Source organism: Alexandromys fortis, unplaced genomic scaffold (assembly GCF_014885135.2).
Source record: "Alexandromys fortis isolate MF-2015 unplaced genomic scaffold, M_Fortis_MF-2015_v1.1 scaffold_126, whole genome shotgun sequence".
Classification (NCBI taxonomy): domain Eukaryota; kingdom Metazoa; phylum Chordata; class Mammalia; order Rodentia; family Cricetidae; genus Alexandromys; species Alexandromys fortis.
Genome location: NW_026068018.1, coordinates 937,583 through 965,348, shown reverse-complemented (window position 1 = coordinate 965,348; position 27,766 = coordinate 937,583). Strand labels below are relative to the sequence as shown.

The 27,766-nt window shown below is 39.7% G+C and overlaps 1 protein-coding gene across 1 annotated transcript in view; it reads right to left on the bottom strand.

Annotated features, from left to right (window-relative positions):
* Hmcn1 (hemicentin 1) overlaps positions 1-27,766 on the bottom strand; it is a 449,244-nt gene that overhangs the window by 227,389 nt on the left and 194,089 nt on the right. The window contains exons 8-11 of the mRNA XM_050162915.1: positions 27,255-27,518; positions 25,125-25,269; positions 21,358-21,479; positions 16,525-16,800 (exon numbers count right to left, since the gene is read on the bottom strand). Coding sequence (XP_050018872.1) covers positions 16,525-16,800; positions 21,358-21,479; positions 25,125-25,269; positions 27,255-27,518 — 807 coding nt within the window. The remainder of the gene's footprint in view (positions 1-16,524; positions 16,801-21,357; positions 21,480-25,124; positions 25,270-27,254; positions 27,519-27,766) is intronic.

Below are 27,766 nucleotides of genomic sequence, written 5' to 3'. Positions count from 1 at the left end.
CACTGGCAACAACCACACAAAAATCAAAATCCATCTTGACAGATGTATGTTGAGTTTGTTAAAAATAAAAAAAAATCCACAGCCAAATGCCAATGTGATTATTAAATTCAGCTATTAAAGAACGATGATAGTTTCAGAAACATTCAATGATAAATTAGAGCTAGATTCCATATTAATCACAGAATCTTAATGTTAAAAAATAATATATAATTATAAAAAATCTACATTTTATATTATCGAATGTTATAATATATTTAGTTTCTTTGATATTTGTTTTAACTATTCCCTAGCAATCATTTAAATGCTAATGTTTCCACTTAATGCTGCTTTTTTTCTTAACAAAATAAGTCATTTATTTAGGCATTGTTTGGGGCTGATTATTCAAAATATGCAAGATACAAAACCATGATCAATAGGGGAGATTGTGTTTTAAGAAAATTTGCTCTCATTTGTAAATTCTTCAAATAATAATAGTTATCAATGAGTATTACAAGGTTTGCTTGCTTTGGTTTGGTTTTTCAAGGCCTTGGCTGTCCTGGAACTCTCTCCGACAGGGTCTTTGTTTTAGGTGTGGCTTTACAACAATGAGGCACAAAGGCCAAAGTTGAAATTTATATTTTCATTTGGCTTTTAAAGAACAGCAACTAAAAACGTCCATTATTGCTTTGTGGCATACTAGGCTACTGAGGCTTTACAAAGGTGTCCAGTTTCTAAACTCTTGGCTACATCTTTAGCTGTCAAGCATCGGTTAACACATAAAAAAGTGATCATGTCATACAAACATACAAGAATCATGGAACCAAGCACAGCTACATAGGACTCTTTGGAGGAACCTTTAGACTCTAGTAGCCAACTTTGTTGGAGGGCGAATACATTTGCTACCTCACTTCTCAGGGATGCAGCCACCGTGCAGCTGAAGATTCTCTGTCCTGGAAGGAGGGTTACTGCTTCCCAGGCTGCCACTTCGTCCCTCCCCCACTTCCCTGCGCCACCTTTATCACAACCACAATTTCCCCCTTCCTTTATCTTCCAGTGTAGTAGAACACACCTGGAACCCTTTCCTGCCTTTTCCACCGTTATCACTCTGCTGTTTATCTCTCTGGGTGCCTTGTTATCTTACTGAGGCAATGCCTAAATTCTCAAACCTAAGTGACGCCTCTCATTCTCTAAAAGGGTAAAGATAGGTGGACCTCTGTGAGTGCAAACCAACCAGGCCTATGTAGCAAGGCCCTGTCTCCAAAATGGGTAAATAAACTAAATAAACAGGGCTACAGACACTGGAGATGGGAGGGGGAACCGCACCACCCTAGAGATGGCTTTCTGCATTGCACTAGGTGCTCCCTCTGTAGGCTCGCGTTTCCGTGGTCCCTCCTCGACAAGACACTTTTCTTCACTCAGAAAGGCTTTCCAAGCTCCTGGTAAAAGCTGACTTATTCTTCAAGGAATTCCATAAGCATCATCTGCTGCATCTATCTCCTAGAGAAAGCTCTTCTTAATCTATCCAGTGTTCCAGGGTAGAGTTAAAAATTCTAGAAAACTTTGGTATAGTTCATAGTATTGTAAACATTCTCTCAAATTCCTTTATTGCAATGTAGTCATTGTTTTTGCAGGTGTGTGTGTGTGTGTGTGTGTGTGTGTGTGTGTGTGTCGTCTGTGTGTATCTGTGTGTGTGTCTCTGGGTGTCTGTTTTCATTGTTTTTAGGCACTGGGGATAAAGCAAGAAAGTGAGCCTTGTGCATGCTGTCAAGTGATGTACAACTCAGTATCTAACTGCCGGCATTACTAGCTTTCGGAGGAACAGAATATGCTGTCTTCTCAGATACATTTACAGAAAGGGGTGCACTGCCAAATAGTTAACTCTTGAATAACTAAATGTATAAACAGATAACCAAATAAAAAACCCTCACTACCTCATTCTAACAAGGGTTTTAACACCAGGCCTTTCACGTGCATCCACACTGCTCCATGTGAGTGAGAGTACACCTACTACAAAGTAAGTCTGAGATAGGACCTTGTGACTCAGCATGAATGCAAAGCCCTTCATGATGCTCTGGCAGCTTGGCTCTCACTGGGCAGATGCTCTTAATACATCATTGAAGCAAAGAAGATTTTACTCTGTGGTGTTAACTCTAACACAGTCCTTATTCATAATAATCAAATACCTACCCCCCAAAAAAAAGATCAAGTTCTTCCTGTCACAAATTACAATACCTAATCTGATTTTCAATAAGACAGAGAAGACATTAGTCAGTCCTGGGGAAGACTGGGATTAGATAATTTTTAGGACACGTGACATATATACCTTTTATACTTACAAGTGCTCCCTTGGTTAAACATTCCCCTTCTCGTGCAGTCTTCTCAGGCATGTGCACGGAGCACATTACCACCCTAGAAACTCCAGACTCCCTCCCCCTCCATACTTGGCTTTAGGCATTTCTCCCACTAGACTGTCCCTGAGGTGTATGTATAAGAGGAAAAAACATCCCCTCCCCTACCCACACTCAATCATCATAACACTCTGGCATCATGTATGAGAGACATCACCATACATACACATATATAAAGAGGAAATTCAGCCCCAATTTAGGTTAAAGGCCCAGCCCTCAACACTGCCCATTTTCGATAAAAAATTTGTCATCATATGTGGTGATATTTGTTTGGGCTTTAACAAATAAGCTTGCGTGAAGACCAGTGTGAGGATCAGCCACACTAGTCAACCATAGAGGACAGGCAGTGGTGGCACACACCTTTAATCCCAGCACTTGGGAGGTGGGCAGATGAATCGCTGTGCGTTCAAGGCCACCCTGGGCTACAGGAGATCGAATCTGTCTGAAAGAGGTGAAAATGGGAAGTGATATGGCTGGACAAGAGAGGAATATAAGGTGGGAGGAGATAGGAGCTCAGGATTCAGTCTGAGGTGTTGAAGAGAAGGCATTCAGTCTGAGGATTCATAGAGACAGGATCTTGCCCTCTTGGTTCTGAGAATTTCATAGAGGTAAGAACTAGTGGCTGGCTGCTCTGCTTCTCTGATCTTTCAGCTTTCACCCCAAATATCTGACTCCAGGTTTTTATTATTAAGACCAATTAATTTGGTGTTTTATCTATATATACTACCAATTAGATTCATGCTAAATTAATATCTACTTCAGAGAAACCAGATAGAAATCTAAGGTTAACATTAACCCCTTCTCAAGTTGGATTAATTTGCTAGAGAAGCTGACAGAACTCAGGGAAACGACTTACATGCTGACAAGTGGGTGCACAGGAATCCAGAGGCCACGCTCAAGATCTTTTCAGACCTGTTCATCTCATTGCGCAAAGATCCTTTACTAATAAAATACCAAACGCAGACCATTTCTTCTTTATCAACATTTATCAGAATCACTTAATAAGTGATTTTAAATTTACTGAAGAGTATTTATTAGTATTACTTAATCACTAATTTTGAAAGTGCCTTACTGGCTTTTGGGCTGTTTGAGGGAGGCCACTAGTTAGTTCCTGGCTGCTAAGCCCTGAAATAATTACACAGAAACTGTATTAATTAAAACACTACCTGGCCATTAGCTCTAGCTTCTTATTTTCTAACTCTTACATCTTAATTTAACCCATCTCCATTAATTTCTGCATCACCATTGTGGGCACATATTCCGATATGCTAAAAAGCCATTGCCCCGGTTTGAGCTGAATACATAGCTCTGCAGACAAGCTGTCTGCCCTTAACAAAAGCCAGGATGCCTTGCTCCTAGCTTCCTTTGTTTAAGTGTGAATTACCTGAGAAGAGGTGTTGACTGAAACTGGTCAGGATGTTTGGGGTTTCTTTCCTTATGCAATTTGAAGGTTATCTTATAGAGATGCTAATTCAGGACCTACCTGGCTGCTAGATGCAGACCTGACTAAAGCCCAGGCACCTGGTTGCCTAGGCAACAGCCTTTGTGTGTTCCTTCTCATTTGGGATAAGTATATAAGATGTTTGGACAATAAAGGAGTTTTCTGGCCTTTTCCATGATGATGGTGTAAGCTGTGTCTGATTATTCCTCGCGACTCCGTTCCAGCCAAGTTAGGAAGTGTGTGTTGGACCCAAACGGGCTCCGACACACCATGAGGTCATAGCCTACCAGCAAAGTTTCAGAACGTCTGTCTCCAGTGGCGGCTCCATGGCTTCTCTTTAAATCCTCCTCCTTTCTCCCAGCATTCCGTTTAGTTTTCCCAGCCTAGGTCTGTTCCCCCATTGTTCTGCTATAGGTCCAAAACAGTTCCTTTATTAACCAATGATATTCACAGGATACAGAAGGGAATCCCACATCAGTGTTCCATGTTAGCAAAATATTAAGTCCCGAGTGGCCATGAAAACCATCTGACACATATTTGGTTGGTCAGGAGGCTTTGATGGTTGATTCACATCTGAAACACGTGAATTCTCTGAGAACGAGTTCTCGGCCTGCACATCCAAGGCTAACCTGAAGCAACATCGAAACTGAACATATTGACGTCCAAAGAGCTGGAGGCTTAATTGGGGGATACCCAGTGTCTAAAGTGTGGTGAGTGGGAACCAGTCCTGACAAATATTCTAGGAGGACTAGGTGGCACGGCTTCCCAAGCACGTTCCCAGTGTGAATTAGCCGTTCTATCATTCAGTGTGTGGACAGGCTTGCTGACTCCTCATCTGCTCTGTCTCTTCACAGCAGGCGCGACTATACTGAGAAGGAAGGGCCTTTCTCCCAGCTAGCATGTTCTTCCAGCACTTACCCTCTCCAACATCTGGGTACCCTTCCTGCCAGCTCCCTCTCTGGGCTGGTGTCATTTTCACGTGGACCTTCTTTGCTGACAATTCAAATGTGCATTGTTTACAGCTTCTCTAAAACACTTTTTATACACTTGAACATCTACTAAACCATCCAAATCCTCTTTGCTTTACATTCTAAATAAACCTACTTCTTCAGCTTTTCCTTGTAAGTTCTATTTAAAGACCCTTTAGTATTTCTGCCTTTCAAGTTTTAGTGAGAGAGAGAGAGATAATTCCTTCCATCTAGAATGAGAGTCCCCTAACATCTTCGCGGAGCGTAGACGCCTCAGATAAAAGGCCCTAGAATATGAAGCATATGCTAGCTATTGCCATTTGAATGCATGGAGCTGGAATGTGTTGAAACAGAAACTTGATCTATGGAGACAGTAGACTACATTTAGCAGATAAATTGAATGTTAAACTTTTATTACAAGAAAGCCAATTTGGTTATCTACTGAAATGCTGCATTTTCTCTGTTTAGTAGACTTCACTTTTAGCTCAAAAAGGATTTAAGGCAGCTTAGTTTGTAATTAAGTACTGCAAAATTCTCTATCTTTAAATTTTCAACTATGAATTTTTGTTTGCTTAATTGCTTCATGGTACTCTTATGAACAATTCTTCATTATAGATATTTTAAAATACATAGACTACTTTATGATGTTTTGTAGATACAAGATAAACTCTCAAATGCTTTCACCATACACCTAATCTTATCTGAACACTAAGTGCAGCAATAAACTCAGCTCAAGAATCTTCAGGTAAATGACTTTGTGAAATGAATCCCTTAATATTTTTTAAAAAGGTTTCACAGGAAAAAAAAAAAGCTGGGCAGTGGTGGCACATGCCTTTAATCCCAGAACTCGGGAAACAGAGGCAGGCAAATCTCTGTCAGATCCAGGCCAGTCTGGTCTACAAGAGCTAGTTCCAGGACAGGCTCCAAAGCAACACAGAGACCCTGTCTTGAAAAACAAACAAGCAAAAAGGTTTCACAGAAGAAAAGTCTGCAGACTTATGAAAATATTTCTAGGTGGCCACTGTGGTGACTTCAATGACAATGGCTCCCATGGGAGCATATATTTGAGTACTTGGTCCCCAATTCATGGAACTGGTTGGTAAAGATTAGTAGATGTGGCCTTAGAGGAGGAGGTGTGTCACAGGGAAGTCTTTGAAGTTTCATAAGCATGCTCCACCCCCAGTGCATATAGACACACTCTTCTCTCTCTCTCTCTCTCTCTCTCTCTCTCTCTCTCTCTCTCTCTCTCTCTCTCTCTCTCTCTCTGTCTCTCTCTCTGTCTCTCCCTCCCTCCCTCCTTCCCTCCCTCCTGCCTCTGCTCAAAATGTGAGCTGCCAATGTGACAGCATGCACAGACCTGCACAGATTTAACCAAACAAAATCCCAGCACTGAGAGAAGAACAAGGACACAAAGTTCCACGTCTAGCCAAGAAGCTCTCTTCAATTGAGACCTCTGGGAAAGGGAACCAGGTTTTCTCCAATGGAGTATCACTGGATATATCGACAGCACTCCAGGGCAGATCTTAGGCCTTAAAAATAGCTGACCAGCACAAAATTGAATCAGTGTTTATTTGTGTGACTTTAGATTTCATGTGTGTGTGTTTTATTTTTGTTTTTCCTTGTTTCAAATGGGTGGTTAAGAGGAAAAAAGAACATAAATTTGGGTGGATAGAGAGAAGGGTAAGATCTGGGAGGAGTTGGGAAGAGGAAATGATATGATCAAAATATGTTAATAAGTTTTTTTTAAAAAAGATGAGCACTCTCAGTTTGTTCCTCGATCATGTATTTGACCCTCTGAAATGATAAGCCTAATTAAAAAGGCTTTATTTTCTAAGTTGCCTTGGTCATGGTGTTTCATCACAGCTATAGAAAGCTAAGACAGATACTAATTCTGAGGAACTAAAATTCATATCAGCCAGATTTACCAAAATCATGCTTTTCTAATTGTAGACTTTTATTAACTGAAATAAGTTCTCCCCAAATTCAAAGAGGGATTATCTTATAACATTCCCTCAGAGTAATGGCTATGATTTAATGAAGATGAAAGTCAAGGAACAAGAATGCCTGTTACTCCAACATATGAAGACAGCAATGTAACTGGGCATGGTGGTATACTGTAAGCCACTCTAGAGACTGAGGTGGAAAGTTTTATAATTGTCAAAAACGAACAAACAAATAATCAAAAGATGCAGCACAATCATAACTAATGCAGGCGCTCATGAGTAAAGTGATAGAACATTTACTAACTAATTATTTGAAAGCTGTGACTCAAAAGTTCACAGAATAGAGAGCAGAAGAGAAAACTCAGCTATAATATTTTGTTTTAAGTATGATAAATTCAAATGACAAGGGAAACACAATCAAAGAATAGGAAAACACGAAAGTCGATCAGCAGCAGCAGCACCATACTCTGTAGCTGACTTTACATCAAGTGATAGCTCCAACACTAATATAATCATGTAAGTTTGAAATTGATTTCTTTGCTTTCTCGAGCATGAACGGACAGTGTCTCCACTATCTCCTCCTGGAAAGAACTTCTGCAGCTCAGGATGCACTGGCAAAAACATTTGTCCTAGCTTTAATTCTAGGCAAACTATTACTGCCTACAAGTAAAGTTCAGGAAGAATTTTCTTCAGTGACAAACTGCTTAAAACTAAGCATTTTATTAAGAAAAATGCACTGGTCCTCATTTGTTTTCTACTCCCACTGACAGAAATAAAGACAGAGTAAAAAGCTCTCCCAAAACCTCTGCATTGGTTCCTGCCTCCAGGTTCCTTTCATGTTTGAGTTCCTGTCCTGACTCCCTTCAGTGATGAACCTGATGTGAAAGTATAAACCAAACACTTTTCTCCCCACACTCCCTTTGGTCATGTGTTTCATCACATCAATAGTAACCCCAACTAAGACACATCACAGGCTTCTCTGAAGGATCAGTAATGAGCCTGCTAAGTGTTGCTGAGCCAACACTCAGTAGTGATAAGTGTTTAAGTAGTAGTAAGTAGAAAGTTAGTAGTCTGTTACACCTCAACATGCCCAAGTTTGACTTATGCTTCTTTAAAAAGAGATTTGGGACATTCAACTCTCATTTTCAGTAAATTATTATATTACTTTGGTTTTTTGAGACAGGGTTTCTTTGTAGCTTTGGGGCCTGTCCTGGAACTAACTCTTGGAGACCAGGCTGGCCTTGAACCCAGAGATATGCCTGCCTCTGCCTCCCGAGTGACAGAATTAAAGGTGTGTTGCTACCACTGCCCAGCTCAGTAAAATTTTGTTGTTGTTGTTTTTGTTTTTTGAGACAGGGTTTTTCTGTAGTTTTGGAGCCTGTCCTGGAACTAGCTCTTGTAGACCAGGCTGCCCTCAAACTCAGAGAGATCCTCCTGCCTGTGCCTCCTGAGTGCTGGGATTAAAGGAATGTGCCATCACCACTGCCCGGCTCCACCTCAGTAAATTATTTTAAGAAGACAATAGGATTGTTTTTTTTTTCCCTCAATTCTTGAACATTTCAGAGTGCTCTTTTATAAGACCGACAAATTAAGCAGATCATAAATTCTTTCCTCCCCAAAGCACACGTATCTTTCCCATTATTGGGCCAGTTGCAATTCTTAGTTTCTGACAGCAGAAAACATCATGGACTAACTTTAAAGAAATTCATTACAAGTACATGTTTTGTTTTTAAAGATCAGAAGGAGATTTAACAACAAGTAGAAAGCAAGAAAGGCAAAGAAATTCAGCCAGCCAACATTCAGATTGATGATGAAGGGTCACTGGGACATTGGTTTCTGATATCACTGAATTCTGTATCCCATGACGTGGCCAAGAGTAAAAGCAAGAATCAATGTCCCCACTGGGACATATGAATCTGACTCTGTGGCCTGCCAGGGGACCTGTAATGTACTGTCTAACTCATTTGCTTTCTACTTCCCATTAAGATAAAAAGCAATTCCTCCTAAACTTAGGGCAAGTATTCTTACCCTTAGAGACACTGCATCAAAGATACTTGCTGCAATTATCTTCTAGCCTGTAATGTATTTGATAGGTCTGGTGTCAGTATGTTTTTGAGCCATCTGGTTACAATGTATTGACATAGTTTGCCTGTGTGTGTAGATTTTGATTCTCACCAGCAACAGATTTTAGTCAAGATGTATCTCAATGGAGCTCTCACTACATGAACAGCCCCAAACCATCCTGCCCCCCCCCCCCCGGACTCTTAATAATTTCTTTGGTTTTAGTTGACTGTGTCTCTTCAATAGATATGAATCTTAGTTGGGACTTGATGGGGAAGAGTCTTCTGTTTTGTGTTAATTTCATTGGTTAAATAAAGAGACTGCCTCAGCCCTTTAATAGGACATAAAATTAGGTAGGCAGAGTAAACAGAACAGAATGCTGGGAAAAAGAAGCTGAGTCAGTGAGTCGCCATGATTCTCCTACCGGACAAAGACGCAGGTTAAGATCTTCCCTGGTTATTTGGTTTCTAGCCATAAATAAAGGACATTGAGCCTATAATTCGGGCTCTTAGAGAAACTAAATAAGAAGGAGAACCCAAAGAAAATCATATAGGCATCCTCCTGAATATTAACCATCATCAGGCAATGAAAGGAGACAGAGACAGAGACCCACAATGGAGCACCGGACTGAAATCTCAAGGTCCAAATCAGGAGCAGAAGGAGAGAGAGCACGAGCAAGGAACCCGCGAGGGGTGCACCCATACACTGAGACAATGGGGATGTTCTATCGGAAACTCACCAAGGCCAGCGGGTCTGGGTCTGAAAAAGCCTGGGTTAAAACCGGTCTTGCTGAACATAGTGGACAATGAGGACTACTGAGACCTCAAGAACAATGGCAATGGGTTTTTGATACTACTGTACCTATTGGTTTCGTGGGAGACTAGGCAGTTTCGTGGATGCTCACCTTACTAGACCTGGATGGGTGGTCCTTGGACTTCCCACAGGGCAGGGAACCCTGATTGCCTTTTGGGCTGACGAGGGAGGGGGACTTGATTGGGGGAGGGGGAGGGAAAGGGGAGGCAGCGGTGGGGAAGAGACAGAAATCTTTAATAAATAAATAAATAGGAAAAAAAAGATCTTCCCTGGTAAGACACCTTGTGGTGTTACAGGGATATTAGAAATGGGTTAGATCGATATGTAAGAGCTAGCCAATAAGAGGCTGGAACTAATGGGCCAGGCAGTGTTGAAAAGAATACAGTTTCCATGTAATTATTTTGGGGCATAAGCTAGCCATGTGGGCGGCCGGGTGCCGGGGATGCAGCCCTGCTGCTTCTATTACAACAGGGACTTACATTTTAAAGTCTTGCTATTAAAATATTAAGTATTTATCTCAGTGTTCTAATTTTTTTCAGTTTTATTCACTATATCTCTAATTTTATTTTTATGTAGTATTAGTGCTTCTAGGTCAGATTTTCTGTTATATTGTTGCATCCTTTCATCTTCTTTTTTTGTTTGTTTTTTTGAAACAAGGTCTCTCTCTGTCTCAAAACTTACTCGGCTGTCTCAAAACTTACTGTGTAAATCAGAATGGCACAAGCTCACAGAGATCCACTTACCTCTGCTTCCTGAGTATATGGGTATATGCCATGACAATTAGTCAGGTCATCTGCTTTTAACTGAAACATGATATTTATTTGTCTCTTTTAGGTACATTATGGTAATTTAATGCTTATATACCATATATAATAATCAAATCAGGATAAGAAGAAGCATTTCAGTCTCTTCAAACATTAATCATTTTATATAATTGGAGTTTTACACTCTTATAATCATTTTGAAATCTACCATAAATAATCTTAATGGACAGATACTATACTTAAGAAAAGTGAGAAGAAATTCTACCAGGCTTACTGTGCTTTGGTAGCCTTTATTAAACTTCATTTCATGCCTCCATGCTCACACACATGCTCCTCTTCCCAGTTTCTAATGAGCACGGTTGAATTCAGTTAATCCATGAGACTGACGTGGCTCCATATATGAGTGGGAGTATTCCTGTGTCTGTCTCACTTCAGTTAACAAAGTCTATCAAATAATCTGTTTCCCTCTTTTGATGATTGAATAATGGTCCATTGTGTGTCTATATGACACAAGGTCTTTATCCATTCATCACCTGAAGGACATGTGGGTTGACGCCATACTTTAGATATTGTGAATAATTGTACAGTAAACACGGAAGTATCTTTATGGAATAATGATTTTATTTCCATGGAAATTATATTAACTAATGGAATTATTGGGTCTTACAGCATTCTACTTTCAATTTTTGGAAGATTCCCAATATTGTTTTTCATAATGGCCATACTAGTTTACATCCCTACCAATGGTCCATGAGAGAGCTATTTTTCCCTCATCTGTTGGGGGATATTCGATCACACTGTGAACCTCGAGCTTGAATTTGCTTTGATTAAATAAAATTAACCGTGGGTCAGGAAGCTGAGTTAGCAACTAGTTGACAGACTATAACCATAGAGCTTCAGAGGACATCTGAAAGAGACAGACACAGGAAGTAGTAGGGAGGGATTTAGAGCGGTACAGGGTTTGTTGGTTTGTTTGTTTCTGATTTGCTTGAGCAGAAACACAGGTCTTTCAGAGATACCAGCAAGGAGAGGGGAGTTAGCTACTTGCAGTTCAGCCTCTTCGAGCTTGCAGGTTTTCACCCTAACCTTTGAATCTCGAGTCTTATTTATAAATAGAACTATAGAGTTTTAGTTAAAGCTACCTCTAGCAGCAGCAATAGGGCCGGGAACTGTGGGGACAGAATTCCCACCAGGTTGTGGCCTGAGGGGCAAGGCTGCTGCTAGAGAAGCAGGCTGGTAATGGCAGAGTCACAACTGCTGCCTGAAACAGCATTAGATTAAAGCACAGCCATTGAGCTGAAATTAAAACAGCACTTATCCTCACAAAATTTGTGAATTTTTATCTATTTCATGATAGCTGTTTTAACTGCAATGAGATGATGTGTCACCGTAGTTTTGATTTGCATCTCCTGATGATTAATGAAGCTGAGTATTTCTTTATACCCTTGGAGATCGTTTGAGTTCCTTCTTCTGAGAAATACCTATTTTCTTTTGAACATCTTTCATTGACTGTTTTGGAAGTGTAGTAGTTGTTTCTGGTTTTGGTTTGATAGGGCGCTTTGCTTGCTATTCAGTTTTGGTATCAATATTTTTTAGTTTCTATATATATTCTAGACAGCAGTCCCTTGTCATATGAGTTGTTTAAGAATAATTCGGTAGCCAGAACTCGGGATGCAGAGGTAGGCAGATCTCTGTGAGTTTGAGGCCAGCCTGGTCTACAAGAGCTAGTTCCAGGACAGGCTCCAAAGCTACAGAGAAACTCTGCCTGGGGAAAAAAAACAAAAAAAAAAACAAAAAAAACAATATTCTGTAGGCTATCTCTGAACTGCCTTTATTTTACAAGTTTCTTAGGTTGATGTCATCACATTTGTTCATTTTTGCCTTTGCTATCTCTGTCTTTGTGGTCCTGTCTACAAATGGCCTATTCCAATGTCTTGAAATAGTTCTCTTTTTGCAATAATTCATACATAGTTTTAAATTTTAGATCTTTGGATGATTTTGAGTTGGTTTGTGTCCACGTTGAAATGAAGGAAACTATTCTCATTTTGCACCTGCACAATGTTGCCAGAACCAATTACTGAAGAGACTGTTTCTTTCAATTGGGTGTTCCGGTTGTTAAAAACCTGCTGGCAGATTGAAAATGGTTACATTTCTTCGTTCTTACTCCATTAGTATTTGCATCTATTTTTGTCAGAGCTCACTATTTTAGTAACTAAAGCTCAATAGTATGTTTTGCATTCAAATACTGTATTAATCCCAGCCTTTGTTTGGATTTTTGTTTTTCAGATGAAAATCGTTGGCTATTCTGGACCTTTTGTGGTTACATGTGAAATTAAGATTTCTTATTCTATTTATATGAAGGAAGTAACTGGTACTGCGATGAGAATTGCATTGAATAACATTGTCATGCGCATAGTACTAATTTCAGTAATTCATGAACATGGGGTATTTTTCCTTTTTTTTTTTTTTTGGTGTGTTCCATAATTTCTTTTATCAATGTTTTGTCATTTTCATTGCAAAGACTTTTCAATTTTTGATTAAATATATTTCTAGATATTTTTGTAGCTCTTGTAAATGATGTTATTTTCTTAATTTTGTTCTCCACAAGTGTTTTGATTTTATTTTACAATCCTACTACTAGGGATTTCAAATACAGAACTAATATTAAATTCCAGAAGCCTGTTAACATTTACTTTATCTGAAACCATCAATGTGTTGGGACAACTCTGGAGCTCTCGTAACCCAAGTGCTGAGTGAGTGGATTCAGATTATCTTCTGGGTCATCACTGTGTAGAAATTCACTGAACCTTTTACAAAAGCAGCTTCTCCCTAGAGGCATTTCCAGATTCGCTAACAATAGAGACACCTTCCAATTGTAGAGGATACCTCAAGAACCACAGAGAAAACAATAGTCAGACATAGAGTGCCTCTCATAACCTCACTGAAGTTTTCTGTCTTTAATAATACTGTAAGTCTTAAAAAGACAGCTCTCTGACATAAGCTTTCTAGAAAGCTGTCCAAAGGCTTTACTTCAGGTACATTATAACACAGTTTCTAATACCACAACCAAATATCCAAACCCTATTCTGATGCAGTCGGTCTCCTACATCTAGGATTTAAAGCTAAATATTTTATGCAGGCAGCAACCACCTCTTTCAACTTAATGGCAAAAAATTATCAAGAGTAATTTTCTCATTACTTAAAGACTTTCAGTGAGTCTGTAGACACTCAGGTGCCAATAATCCTACTCTGAGAGAAATTCTGGAGCAGTTTTAGGTTTTCATATGATGGCTCACCACAACAACAACAAAAGAAATTATTAAACTGAATTATTAACACACTCATTATCAGTGAACTGAACACTTAGTCTATGCAGACTTTTCTTTCAACGACTGCCCTTATGAGTACATGTATGTGTGTGCAATAAAAATAAGATTAAAAATACATCTGAATAAATTGCAACAAAGTTCATCAATATTACAATTATAATAAGCTGTATTTAAAAAATATTAGTAGAAGACTGGGAAATAGCTCAGTCAATGCAGTGTGTTTCACAAGTCTGGGGAGCTGAGCTTGGTCTCTAGGGTCCTTGTTAAAAAGTCAGGCCTGGTGAATTGGGCTATAATGCCAGCGGATGGAGAAAAGAGGGTACTCGGGGCTCATTGAGCATCCAACCTACCACACATAGTGAGTTCCAGGCTAATGAGCGAACCTGATTCAAATAAATAACAACAAATAAATGGTAGAAGGTACATAAGTAATGAAACCAAAGGTTGCCTGACCTACATACGCATGCACAAATGCATGCACACATACCCTCACACACATGTGTGACTCATACATGCACATTCACACCGAGATATAGACTAGTAGACTTCTTTGTAAGACAGCCAACTTAGAAGATGCTTCCATGTAACCCAGTGATGAAATGTCAAAAAAAAAGAAAGAATTCTGCCTCCCAAAGAGAAAGAAATACCCAGCTTTGAATTCCACAAATACAACAAGACAGCCAGAAAGTCCAGGGAAACAGAAGAGCAAAGCATCAAGAAGTCAGGTTGAAAACCGGTCTAGCCATGTGGTGCCTATGTGGTCCATAAGGAGAGGAGAACCTCCCTCAGCAGTGCTGCATCTAAGATGAAGAGGCATTTATTCAGGCTTTCCCAGGAAAGCTCACACAGCATAGTCCTATGCATAATGCAAATCTACAACTCACAAGCCTCAAAAATCAGTGGTAGGTCTTGTGGAAATGGTGGTTTCTCCAGGGAGATGGATCAATTGAAACTAGAGAGCTTAAGGGGCAACGGTCCACTTTTGTTTTAAACCAAGCTATTCTTGGGGCCTGGAAACAGGGAACAGTCATAAATCAAGTTGCTTTAATTCAATGGCTATAAATCCAAGGTAATAAACAACCCTAGGAACCAGTTACAGAGAGTGTGAAGGCTGGCCACTGACAAGATTAAAATGCAGGCAGCATGAAATTTGGCACATGCAGGGAAGTGTATACAGGGGACGTTCGTCTCATCTTAGTGCAGACCTGAATAACTAAGGCTAACTAGGGTATGAGAGCTCTAGGACAGACGGCAACAGACAGACTGATCTCTGAAGCTACTTCTCACCTCCACTCACAGCGAGTCAAGAAACCTCTGAGGCTCCAGGAGACTGCTTGTTGCCCACAGCCTCATCTCTCCAGCAGGGTGACTGATGCTATAGGTATCAAAGCACAAAGACTGGTCCCCATGTACCGACTCAGTGGTGGGGTTGCTTTTTCTACTCATTAATGCTCTTACAAGACTCACTTCATATATATTGGTCACCTCAAGAGATAGAAACTGGAGAAGCTTAGACAGTGGGAAAGCCTATGATCCCAGAAAGAGCAAAGCTGAAAGTGGCTAGCAGGGACCCCTGGTAAGCAAAGAAGACATGGTACTAAAGGGAAGACAGTTCTGATATTGGATGCTTGTTCAATACAGGCTCAGCACCATATTAAATCACAGGAAACAAAGATTCAGAAGTTCAACGGATCAGACCTCTACACCTGTCTGCAGTCGCCAATTTTCAAAGACCCCCCCAAAGAAACCACTCAAACAATACTTCACCCCCCACCTTTTCATGTTTTTTTCCTCCTTCTGAGTTTCTATTTATTTTATTTTTATTATATTTTGATATTGTAACTAAAGCATATTGTTAAGGAAGATCCCAGAACATGGAAAGATACACCATTCTTCTGGATCAGCAGAATCGATACTCTGAAAATGATTGTATTTCTGGAAGTAATCTATAGATTCAATGTAATTTTAGTCATATTTCAATAACATTCTTCGCAACACTAGAAAAAGCGACCTTAAAATAAATACAGAAACACAAACGACCACAAATAGCATGATGCTACTCAGAGCAACAAAATAATTTACCTCAAACTACACTATAGAGCCAGATTAACGAAACACCACCATCCTTGCAGACAATGGAGTAGAATGGAGACGCCAGAAAAGAACCCTCATAGCTATAGCCATCATGGAATCACTGACAAGGGTGTGAAAAGCATACACTGTGAAAAAGGAAGCCAGCAAATATGCTTGGGAAACTGGATGTCTATTTATAAAAGAATTAAACTATATTTCCTACACTTCACAAAAAAATTCAAAACAGATTCATGACTATAATGTAAAGAAAGATTTGAAAATTCTAGGAGAAAATAATTCAAAATGTAATCATAGACATGAACTTTTTGGAAAAGACCCCAACAGTGCAGAAAAGAGTACCAAGAATCAACAAGTAAATGGGATTGTATGAAATTGGAAAGCCTCTGTGCAGCAGACCACACCACCCTCAGAACACCTGATCTTGTCTGACATCCACACCGTAGAATAGAGAACTTGAAAACATCAAAACACGCAGGGACAATTTATATGGCCTCTTAAAATGGACATCTGCCACTAGCAGGTCCAGTTATTATTTCAGCAATGCGACCTATTTTTTAGAGATATTTTAGTTTCTAGTTTAGTCACTTTTAAACATCTGAACATCCCTAGCATTCTTTCATCCAAAGACAACTGTTTGGGTAGAAACTGTAACCTTATAAAGAGAGAGAATGAAGAAGGAAGATGGAAGGACACCACCGAGTAGAAGTTCCTAGAATCACAGTACCTTGCACTATGAGGAAAACTGAAGCTGCTGCTGATCCACCTTCATTGGAAGCCATACAACGGTACTCCCCAGCGTCACCAATTTTCACACTCCTCAGCTCTAGTGAGAGGTTGGCCAAGGTTCTAATTCTTGCTGAGTCTGCTAGTCGGACATCTCTGCCATTCCTCTGCCATGTTAGATTGTAGTCCACAGCACTGACGACAAGACACGCCAAAACTGCTCTTTCTCCAGGAGTGACTGTAACATTATTAGGTACTTGGATGATCGGAGGGGGCTCTGTGTGAAATGAGAAGACTCAAATCAGTACACCTAAAATCAACCTAGCTCACTTATACATGGGGCTTAAAAACTGTGTATATATAAATGTGTAGTGAAAAATATGTCAGGCATTTTCAGTATATAACAGAGATTATTAACTAATGCCTATGTCAATGAGACCCCCCAAATTATCATCTAGTTACAAGATACTTTAGAAGGCAATGTACGTGCACATACCAATTTAAATCTCTAAGTTATAAATGTGGGAGTTGAATCAGCATAACAAAAGAACATGGCTGAAAGTACTTAGGATTACAGAATGAAGCAAGTTTTTTCATTTGTTATGATAAAAAGTAGCATTTATTGGTTGTTTAAATTTAAAAACAGATACTGAGTGATTTAAAGAGCATAGCACCCAACAGGTGATAGACATGGCAAGATACAACACCATCACCTTTCAAGTGGGTTGCACTCTTAGCAAGAAGAGAAAGTACGGCAGTAGAGTAAGATGAACACTTTCCTAGCAAAGATGAGGAGCAATTTCATCTTAGAAGGCTGAATAAATGGTAGGGACAGACTTTAAGAGCACCAGGAAGGCTGAGGTAGGATTGTGTCTTCAAGAAATGACAGGGAAACTACACCCATGACACCTCAGCAATATGGCTGTCTAAACAAGACCTGAACAATGGCGATATCAATAGATACATTATTGTGGAAGGGACGAATCACTGGTTCTGATCCCTGGAAAAAGAATCGCAAGCAACCATGACTGAGAGATGAAAAATTAGCCTCGCCCCGATGATGAGTCCCCTAATTGGTTATCCAGTGTACAGTAGTCAACCCTGAAATCATATCCAACTTCTGAATACAACTCATGTCTTTCTTCTGCCTTCACTTGCTTTTCCCTAGAGAGCTCTAATAAGACTCTCGCAGTGTGCTACACCTCACTTTATTTCCTCTTCAATAAGAGTTAAAACAAGTGAAATGACATTTTATAAACAGTATGTGTGAGCCAATAAAATTCCAAATAATGAGATATTATACAACTAGGGCACAAATACATAAATAGTGAAGATTGTGAACATTAACATATTTGAACACATGTAAGTACATATGGGAACAGGAAACTAATGAGACATTTTATGACTGCTTATAGAGCTTATAGATAAGGCTAAGGCTACATGTTACCAGAAATTATCTGTGCCTAGAGCATAAGGGACATGCATCATAAAGTAATAGCAGGATTTAAGGTTGGGTATAGTGACCAGAGAAGGAAGCCCAGCCACAGAGGCAGGAAGCACAGCGTGCATAGGCTGGGGGTATAAAGTAAACAACATAGGCAAGACCAGGTGACCACGGATGTACCCTTCTGCATGTATCTCTTCCATGTGTCTGTCTGACCATGATGGGTCGATTGCTCCCTCTGGGTTTCTGTAACTTTGGCTATAAATGATAAAATGTAATAAGATTGTTTCTAAGTCTTTCCTTGTTCTAAAAGAGTATCCTATAATCTTACATTAAGATCTACTTTCACTGGGGACATAAAGATGGCTCAATGTGAGCACTTGCTGCTATTGCAGAGGACTTGGGCTAGGTTCTTGACACAAACATAGTGGCCCACAACCATTTGTAAATACAATTCCAGGGAATCCAATGTCCTCCTCTGGTCTCCCCAGCCACTAACAGGCATGTGGCACATGCAGAAACATGCCAACACAACCTACATATAAATAAAACAAATAAGTGTTTCTAATTTAAAAATATTTCCTTTTGCTGGCATGCCTTGACAGGATCTCTGTTTAGAATTTTACTTAAACCCAGAATTTTAGTATGTGTGTGGATTCTTTTTATTAATAAAAATTCAATACAGAAAATCAATGTAACTGTAATAGTATTAAACTTAACCTCCAAATATTCTGAAGGAGTGATTTTTGCACACTTGTGTAGTTTCAGTCATTGTTATATAAATTTCTAATTAATGAATGATTTACAGTGCCCACTTTGTATTTACGATGCAATCAATGCCTATCTTCTCTTTCAAACAATCAACAACCACCATTAGAAAAGAATCTCAAATTCCTGAAAATGTAAAGACAACAAAATGTTAAAAAATTTAATGAGGAACCCTGTTGGTATAAGTCTAACTTTTCTTCAGATGTCTAGTGGATATAACAACTATGGTGTCATGAGAACATCACTATCTATAATGGTCATTTCTTAATTCTTCTTTATAAAAACACGAGACCAAGCTGGATAGTTAATCAGCACCTAATTCTAAGATTTGGATAAATAATGGCAGTATGGTGGCTGAGCTGGGACCTTATCGTAGGCAAAGGGAAACTGAGAAGTAGGTGAAGGCTAATGGCCAGGAAGTTAAACAATAGCTATCCTTGAAATACATGCACACTCTTTCAGTCCCCAAGGAGTCCTTGTTTGTTACTCCTACTCTTAAAGCCGTTGCCATTACTCGCGATGCTTTCTGACCTTCTCTCAATGAGTGACTAAATGGAAAGGATTCCTGGAAGTTCGCCTGCTCCCTAGCTATGCCACTGACCGGCTGGCACAGAGGACTAGCAGTAGGACGTGTGCCACGAAACCAACAGGAAGTTACGGGCACCACTGAGCTGGCTTCCTAACAGTCAGCTCACACGTTCTTAATGGCATCTCCCAGTTACTTAGCAAGATGCTCGCGTCAACTCCCGCCAGCCTCTTTCCCTCCTGCCCTTCTCTTAATTAACTTTGCTGGGAAGACTATTCGAGTCCTCAAGTGTTTGCGTTCCCAGAAGCTGAGGAATGTTGACACAATTCCAGGGCTTTTCATAATTTCTGGAGATGAAGAAAATGAATTGTTTGTGATGTATGTCAACTTGCTAAGTTACTTCAGAAGACAATCTTCTTTTCTTCCGAAGAATAAGAGAATACAAATAGTTTTGCTGAAAGAACACGCCTGCCTGATTTACGTGACTCCCTTTCCAAGTGAAGCTTAGACACAACCAAGCCTAGGATTCTAAACCAGCGTCTAATTAAAACATCTCTTCTGTCTTAAATTATATCAGGAAATACGCACTGAAAGCAGAAACAGGCTCTGTTGCGGCTTCAGCAGCCATGACACTAAGCTAGGGTCAGACTAGGATACTATTAAGTGCAGAGCAATGCAAGACAGTTAAAATGAAATTTCTGAGCTCTGGATTTAGCTCATGGGCAGAGTGATTGCTTAGTGCTTCTATGTGAGACCTTGGTTTCAATCCCCAATATATATATATTATAAAATTATAACTGGTGTGATCCTGATCATTGATTGATTATATATCACAGTTTTCTTCTAATTATTCTGGAAAAATTAAAGGGCAATGTTTTTACAAACAGATTTTACCCTATAAAATATTACATATTGTGCCTCCCATCTATTCACAGGAATTGGCTATCTGGATGCAGAATCACTGGTCTCACATTGGTCCTTCTTTACCCTATATTGTGTCCAATAAAGCTCTGTGTTCTCAGACAATTTGCAGTTTCATCATGGTAATTTGGAGGTCAGAATCTATAGACAAAAACATTGATTGATTATACGTCCACACATGAGAGAAAGAAAACGTTTAGTCCTCTTGTTACTCTCAGAATCGATCAATTCTCCAAACCACATTTTCCCTAAGGGCAATGCCATGTGGCTACTGAAGTGGTTTGAATGAGAATGTCCCCCACAGGCTCACATATCAGAAGTCTTGGCACCCACTTGGTGACCCTGTTTTAGGAGACTTCAAAGTCTGGGCTTGTTATAGGCAGTGGGTCACTGGGAGTGGGCTTTGAGAGTTACAGGACTCTTGTTATTTCAGGTTTGCCATCTGCTGTGTGCTTACAAGTTCAGTGAGCTTTCACCTGCCCTGCCACCACAAATACCTCCCCACCAGAAGTCTCTGGAACCATGAACCCAAATAAATCATGGTGTTAGCAACAGCAATAACATCAGTAAGCCTGGAAATGTGATTAAATTGTTAAAGAGCATGCAGTTTTTAATAAGACCAGAATTAGGTTGTCAGAACCTAGGTCGGGGGACTCACAACTGCATGTTACTCCAATTCCTAGGGATCTGATGCACCTGGCTTTCTCTTCTCTTCTCTCTCTCTCTCTCTCTCTCTCTCTCTCTCTCTCTCTCTCTCTCTCTCTCTCATTCTCACACACACACACACACACACCCATCTCCCCCCACACATATAATGAAATTATAAAAATAAAATTTTAATTGAAAAAAATGATAACTATCTATCTATTAAGTGTTTCTACATCCCAAGCTACCTTCTAAGCACCCTGAATGCACCACAAACATTGACGAGTCTTCCATAGTATAGACATTCCTCTACTATAATCCTTTTAGTGTTAGGGAACTAAGGTATTAATCAAGTCTCCAAGTGGTACAGGAAAAGATACAGAGGCAGAATGGTAGGAAGTCGATACCTGAGTTCACAATGTTGTAAAGTAAATATATAATCACAAATAATCATGAAGAGAACTGGATAAACTTAGGAGTCCATCAGCATCTCATTTCCATAGGGACACTCTTAGACAGGGGAAAGTTACCTGAAACATCAAAAAATGTCTGTGCCCGGCCAGTCCCTGCACTGCTCACAGCAATACACTCATAGAAGCCTTCATCAGACAACGTGACCTTTCGGAAATCCCAGTTCACATCAGCAGATTCTCTGGGGACAGGAAAAGAGAAAGCTTTTAGTGTCTGTCAAATAAGAGAATGCTGAAAGCAATTATCAATGATCTGCTTTTGAATAACTTTTTCCAGTGAACAATGTAAACAAAATCTGTTGTGAAAACCACAGATTAAATTTGAACTTAAAATTGCACACCTTTTATGTTTTAAACATAATTAGGCTTCTCTATTCTGAGCAAAAATATATGAGAGACAATAAGTGGTAGCAATGAAAATTCATCTTTAGTATATTTTTTCTGGCTATAGAGACATACTTGAGTTGACAAACACTGAAGAAATTTCTCTCGTTCCCTGTACCTTTCAGTTTGGAGTTGAGAATTCTGAACAAAACTATGGCACAAGGTAATTTACAAATGTGAGGGTAAGGCAGCAGCTTTTTACTCAAAGAAGATGTGTTTCCCTTAACTTTTTTAAGTAAGTCATATCTAAAGGTATATATTACACCTGGCATTGAGAAAATTGAAAAAAAATATGTTAGTTCTCTAGACAAACTCATGCATCCATCCATCCATTTAACAAATATTGATTCATTCACTGCTGAAATTACTTCTCCTTCTGGGACAGTCTAAAAAGTAGATATGAATTATTGTTTTAAAAAGTCCAAAGTATACAAAAGTAGGCCTATCCTCTAAAAATGTAGTTTAAATGCAAACATTTTTACATATCTCTATCTTATCATCTATTGCAATTCACAATCTTTTGTGGAAAAAATGAAGATATGTGCAAAGTATAAATACCTCCACAAAAAGGCAGGTGGTGGGGGCACACGCCTTTAATCCCTATACTCAGGGAGACAGGCAGAGGCAGGCAGATCTCTGTGAGTTCAAGGCCAGCCTGGTCTACAAAGCAAGTTCCAGGACAGTCACAGATAAACATATAAACTCTGTCTCAGAGGAGAAAAAAATAAATAGATCTCAGAACCAAGCAAAACACTGCTTACTGACTTCTGATTGTGGTTTAGGCTCCACATCTCTCTCCTCCCAGACGTAACTCAACAAAGCAATCATGAATAGCTTACTGAGCTCTGATTTCATGTTCAGTCCTGGCGTAGGGTTTAGAACAGTGAGGTAAGCATAGGTTCCTATCATCAAGAATGAGAATACCTACGCAGCCACTGTTCTGTGCACTATTGTAACTTAGGATACTTGAGCTGATGTTTCCTGTCCACTCTGTGTGAACTGTGTACCAATGGTCCTTTTTTTCTAGTTTTAGAGGGAAAAAAAAAGAGTCTCACTTAACTGTGCACTGTCCTGGACACTCAAACTGGGTCTCAAACACTTTACAGCAAGGTACCAAGCGCAGATTTACAGATGCCCTTCTCTAGGAGATCTACTCGTAGGAAGGTAATAGCTTGGAACGCTCACATCTTAGGTACTCTGTGCAATGCCTAGTTCAGAGCTGAACATATATTAGGATTCATCAAACCTTGGATTCGTGGAAATTTTGAAACAGAAAATGAAAATTCATCTAGCCCCAAGGCCTTCATTCTAAAAGAAAAGTTGAATGACAATCATTTTTGTCTAAGGGTCCATAGTCAGTTTACTAATTAAGAATACTCTTCACAGCAATACTTGACTAGTAGTCCTCTTATTTAGGAACCTGCTATAAGAAGACAAAGCAACAGTTCTGAAACACAGTCTTACTATGTAGCCCAAGCCAGGCTCAAACACGCAGTCCTCCTGCCTCGGCCTCTCAAACGCTGGGATTAAAGGCACGTGCCAATGTATTTAACTCAGTAAATCTTTTCAATGTAGCCTTCTTGGTTGACATACACATTCTAAACAACAAAATAAAGAAAAGGGTCTCTAGACTCAGACTTTAGAACAGGGCAAAGAGCCTGTCCAGAAGATGTGTACACTGTAAATGCAAGCTGGCTTTTCTCTGACATTCCCTGACGGCCAAAGTGGCTGACACAAAAGAAGATTAAGTCCCATAATTTATATTACTGGGAATCTATGGCAAAGGCATGCAAGTGAAGTGGGATTAGAATATCAGTCTATCATCACTCACGGCTTAATACATGTCAGCAAGGCCTGTCCCATCTCAGGGCCACAGCACTGGAAACACGAGAAAATGAATTTTTGTGGCTTACCTCCCAGGACTTGTGTGGAATCAATGAGTTAATGTTTATAAAGAATCTCAAGTGTCTTTGAAAACTGTCACTATTTAAACAGGAAGCAGAGTTATTTTATTTCATCGGCTAGTTATGTGGCCCCATCATCTGATATCCTGCTCCGTTATGTGGCTGGTTATAAAACAGGCGACTTAGTAAATCATCAGGAGGTGCTGTATGGAGCGGACAGCTGGTAGGGAATGGGAAACTTTTCAGCCACAAGCATTGCTTAAAATGAGGTTATATAAATTAAGACTGTCAAATAGTTAACATCTTATAGAGCAATGTTAATATTGCCTCAACAGTGTAAAAGATGGCTGAAGTTTTCACTCCCACATCGAGTCAGGCTTTGTAGTAACTCAAAGGCAATATATTTTCCAGAAATAACTTTTCTAACATTTTTCCAAGATGTATGTAATCTTTTTTCAATAAGATTACTTATATTTATTATGTAAAAAGGTCACTCAGCTTTAGAAGGCAGAGTTGGTACCTTCTAGCCAACTCCTTCCTGTGCCTGCTCCATGTGGAGCCACACACGCTCCTGGCGAGCCTTGCCAGTCTACTCTCAGCACGCAGTGAACTCACTCCTAGACCTTGTCTTCCACCCTCTCCTCTTAGCTGGCTGGGATCCATATGCAATGGCCCCGTTTCTGCCTTCCCTTTTTGGCCCAGTCTACTTGGCCTCAGTGCATTTTCATTTGCTAATGTGTGAAATTTCCCCAGGATATGTGATCTCTCTCCCAGGATCTGACCTCTCTCACCATTCTTAGAGGCTCAAATGCCTCTCACCCTGTGTTAGTCTTGTTGTTTTGTTGGTTTATTTGGTTGGTTGGTTGGTTGGCTTTTCCCAGACAGGGATTCTCTGTGTAGCCCTGGATCACTTGGAACTCACTCTGTAGACCAGGCTGGCCCCAAACTCAAGAGATCCACCTGCCTCTGCCTCCCAAGGACTGAGATTAGAGATGTGCTCTGACACTCCTAGCTGCTCATCTAGTTTTGAATTTGCTACTTGAAATTAAAAGGCTACATGTTAATAACCTACCAAGTGTTACTATTTCTAATTTATTAATTTGTCTTTTGTCATAACACCCAGCATGTTCACTTATTATACTTTAAATAAAAGCCACAGACATTTTTAGCCCAAATTCAACGAAGCTAAAGTTTTCAGGGCTATCCTTTGCAAAGGGCCCTCTGATGTCAGCTACCTAATGTTGAGTTCATAATTCCATATTTTTTGGCTGAACTTGGGACCTTCAAATTATATAAAAAGCAGATCCTATAAGACCTGAGTTATATGGAATGTATTCTAAAATTTATTATAACGTCATAGTATATTTATTATCTGTTTCCTGTCTTCTTCCACCACAACATGAGCTCCATCAAGGGCCCAGGCTTCTGTTTATCCTGTTCAGCGCTGTATCCCAAGATGGCACAGGAAAGAAGAGATTTGTCAGGGAAAGAGGACAGAATCGCATTTCCACGCTTTTACTGAAAGGAATATTCACACACTTTAGATACTGGTCCACTCCCAGTGCAATTCCATTTCTCACGAAGCTCAAAGTAAAGGGCAGAAGACTCTCAACCGAACAGAGGATCTGGCCTGGCTGCAGGTAGTATCCTGGGGTTCTCGTGGGCATTGTGACTTTGGGAGCATCTAGGAAGAAAGAACACAGGTAAGATAGTCACAGCGATAGTGCATATTGTCTGTGACTCCACCCACGAGTGTTACACTTGAGTGATTCCGATAAATCATCAGAATTACAATGAATCTGAATGGCTAAATTTAGTTTAACTATCTTTATGCAAAGCAGATTCATTTCTGAATGTAATCATAGGCCCTCACTATGATACTCATCCCACTCAAGACTCCATTGATTTTTAAATATACAGTTTTCTCCACTACCAAGCTAGAAGAAAATATCAAATGAGCTACATTATATCATTAACTGTAGAATAATTCTTATTACAAATATGTAAAAATACTAGAAGAATCCACATATCTTAGAACATTTTTTCCTAAGGGGAATAATGAGAAGTGTTTTTTAAAGAATCCAACAAATTTCATGCGTTCAGTACAGGGATGAAGTCAACTCATTTGAATGCTAACATGAAGAAATCTTAAGGTTGGTTCTGTGCTCACAACTGTACAGTCATTAAACAACAGCTCTTGGATTTCCAAATCTCAGCCTCATACATAAAAGATAAGTTGCTGGCTCCTGCCCAGCTTTACAAACAATCTCTCTGGACTTGTATGAGGCAGGATTGAAGCTACATGTCTAGAGTTTTAGAATGGATCAATTTAAAGTCTCTCAGGAAGAGATAAACACAAACCTGATGCTTCCAAGTCATTATTACCATTGCCTAGTAACCATATCTTTAGATAATGGGAGATACATCGGGAACTAGTTTAGTAATTAACCAACCAACTAATCCAACGTAGAGCCCTCACCATCTGTCCATAGTCCACTATGCATGGGATAAATGGAGCTTGATCATTGCATGTAAATGGTTAGCCAGTTTAGATAACAGGGGAGGGTAGAAAGGGTACTACACTTCCCCATTAATTAAAGTTACCAAATTCTCAAATCTATAATCAGTAAGACTTAACACAGAACTCTGAAAGTATTACTTAAAAGTTAAATATGCATGAAATAACAAATAGTGAAAAAAAAGAGGCCATGAATATGAAAGAGAGAAAGAGGGCCACAGGAGAGGATCTGGAGGGAGAACAGGGAAGGGAGACATCCTATAATTGAATTATTATCTCAAAAAGAAAAGAAAAAAAAAGAAAAGAAAAAAACAAACAAACAAACAAGAAGCTCCTTTTTAGAGCAAACTAAAACCACTACAGAAAGTCACAGCTGGATGTAATGTAAAGATGAATGAAGGGTAGGAGCCCAGCCCCAAAGAATACATCAGAAGCACACAGTGCCTTTAACCCAGGCTCACGCGACACCATGAAAGAGTGGGTAGGAAGACTGTAAGACCCAGAGCACCAAAGAGTCTGCTGTAAGATTGTATCTCCTAGAAATGACAGGAAAGCTACGTCCATGATACCGCAAGAGTATGGCTGCCTAAACCAAACCCGAATAAGACAGTACCCATACACATGCTAATGCAGAAGGGGAAGTCTCACTAGATCCCATCCCATGACAAGAACTAAAGTCAGCTAATGACTACTGAGAGAAGGAGAATCAGCCTTTCCCAGGGATGAGCCCCCAAAACAATACAAAGTGGTCAGGTCTGAAACCATATACACAAATCAAAGCCACAATAAATGGACTCAGAGGTAGTATTTATATATTAATTAATGTCTGTGTGTACCAATAATAATCAAGGAAAAAGAGGCCATCTATTTACGAAAAAGTAAAGTCAAACATGGGAAGGATTAGAGGGAATAAAAGGAAGTGGGCAGTGTCATATATGTATATAACTTTAATAAATACTAATATATATATAATACACCAGAATAAAAAATCAAAGTAAAGAAAACCCAAGATATCTGCATGTAATGCTCACGAACCTTGCTACAGAGTAGTAACATGAAGATATTAATTTTACTTTATAGTCCATTTTTTCCTTATGGCAAAGTCCTCTTAAGCTATCGACATTGCAGTGTTGAGTGAAACATTGTCTTACCTGGGACAATGCTGGAAAAGGAAACACTGGACACTCTCTGGAAGAGATAGCCATCTTTGTCATAGCCCGTCACTTTGAGGAAGAAAGCTTCATCTGGTGGGACGAAGTCAGAAATATTCCAGATGCCGTAAGGTTTTCGATCTGGGTAATGTTTAACAGGAATGGTCTTAAGAGACCCCCCTGAGATACTCAGAAGTTCGAGGTGATCTACTCTGGCTGGACTGGAGATTCCAGTAGTGTTCAGTAGCACATAGGTGGGGATCCCTGAAAGAGAAGGGCCTTGTCATTTACAAACGGTGTGCAATTGGGGGTCACCTGAGAAAAAAGTGCCGGTGCTCCAGCATCATATACGCACTGTAGGCATGAGCACCGCATGCTGTCTGAAACTGAGGGTCCAGCTGCAGAACTTTTCCCGCATCAAGACAGATGCTTGGGTCATTCTACGCAATAATCTCACAGTATTTACACTGTTTTTGTACTACTCATAACTATGAATATTATGTGATAGTTGA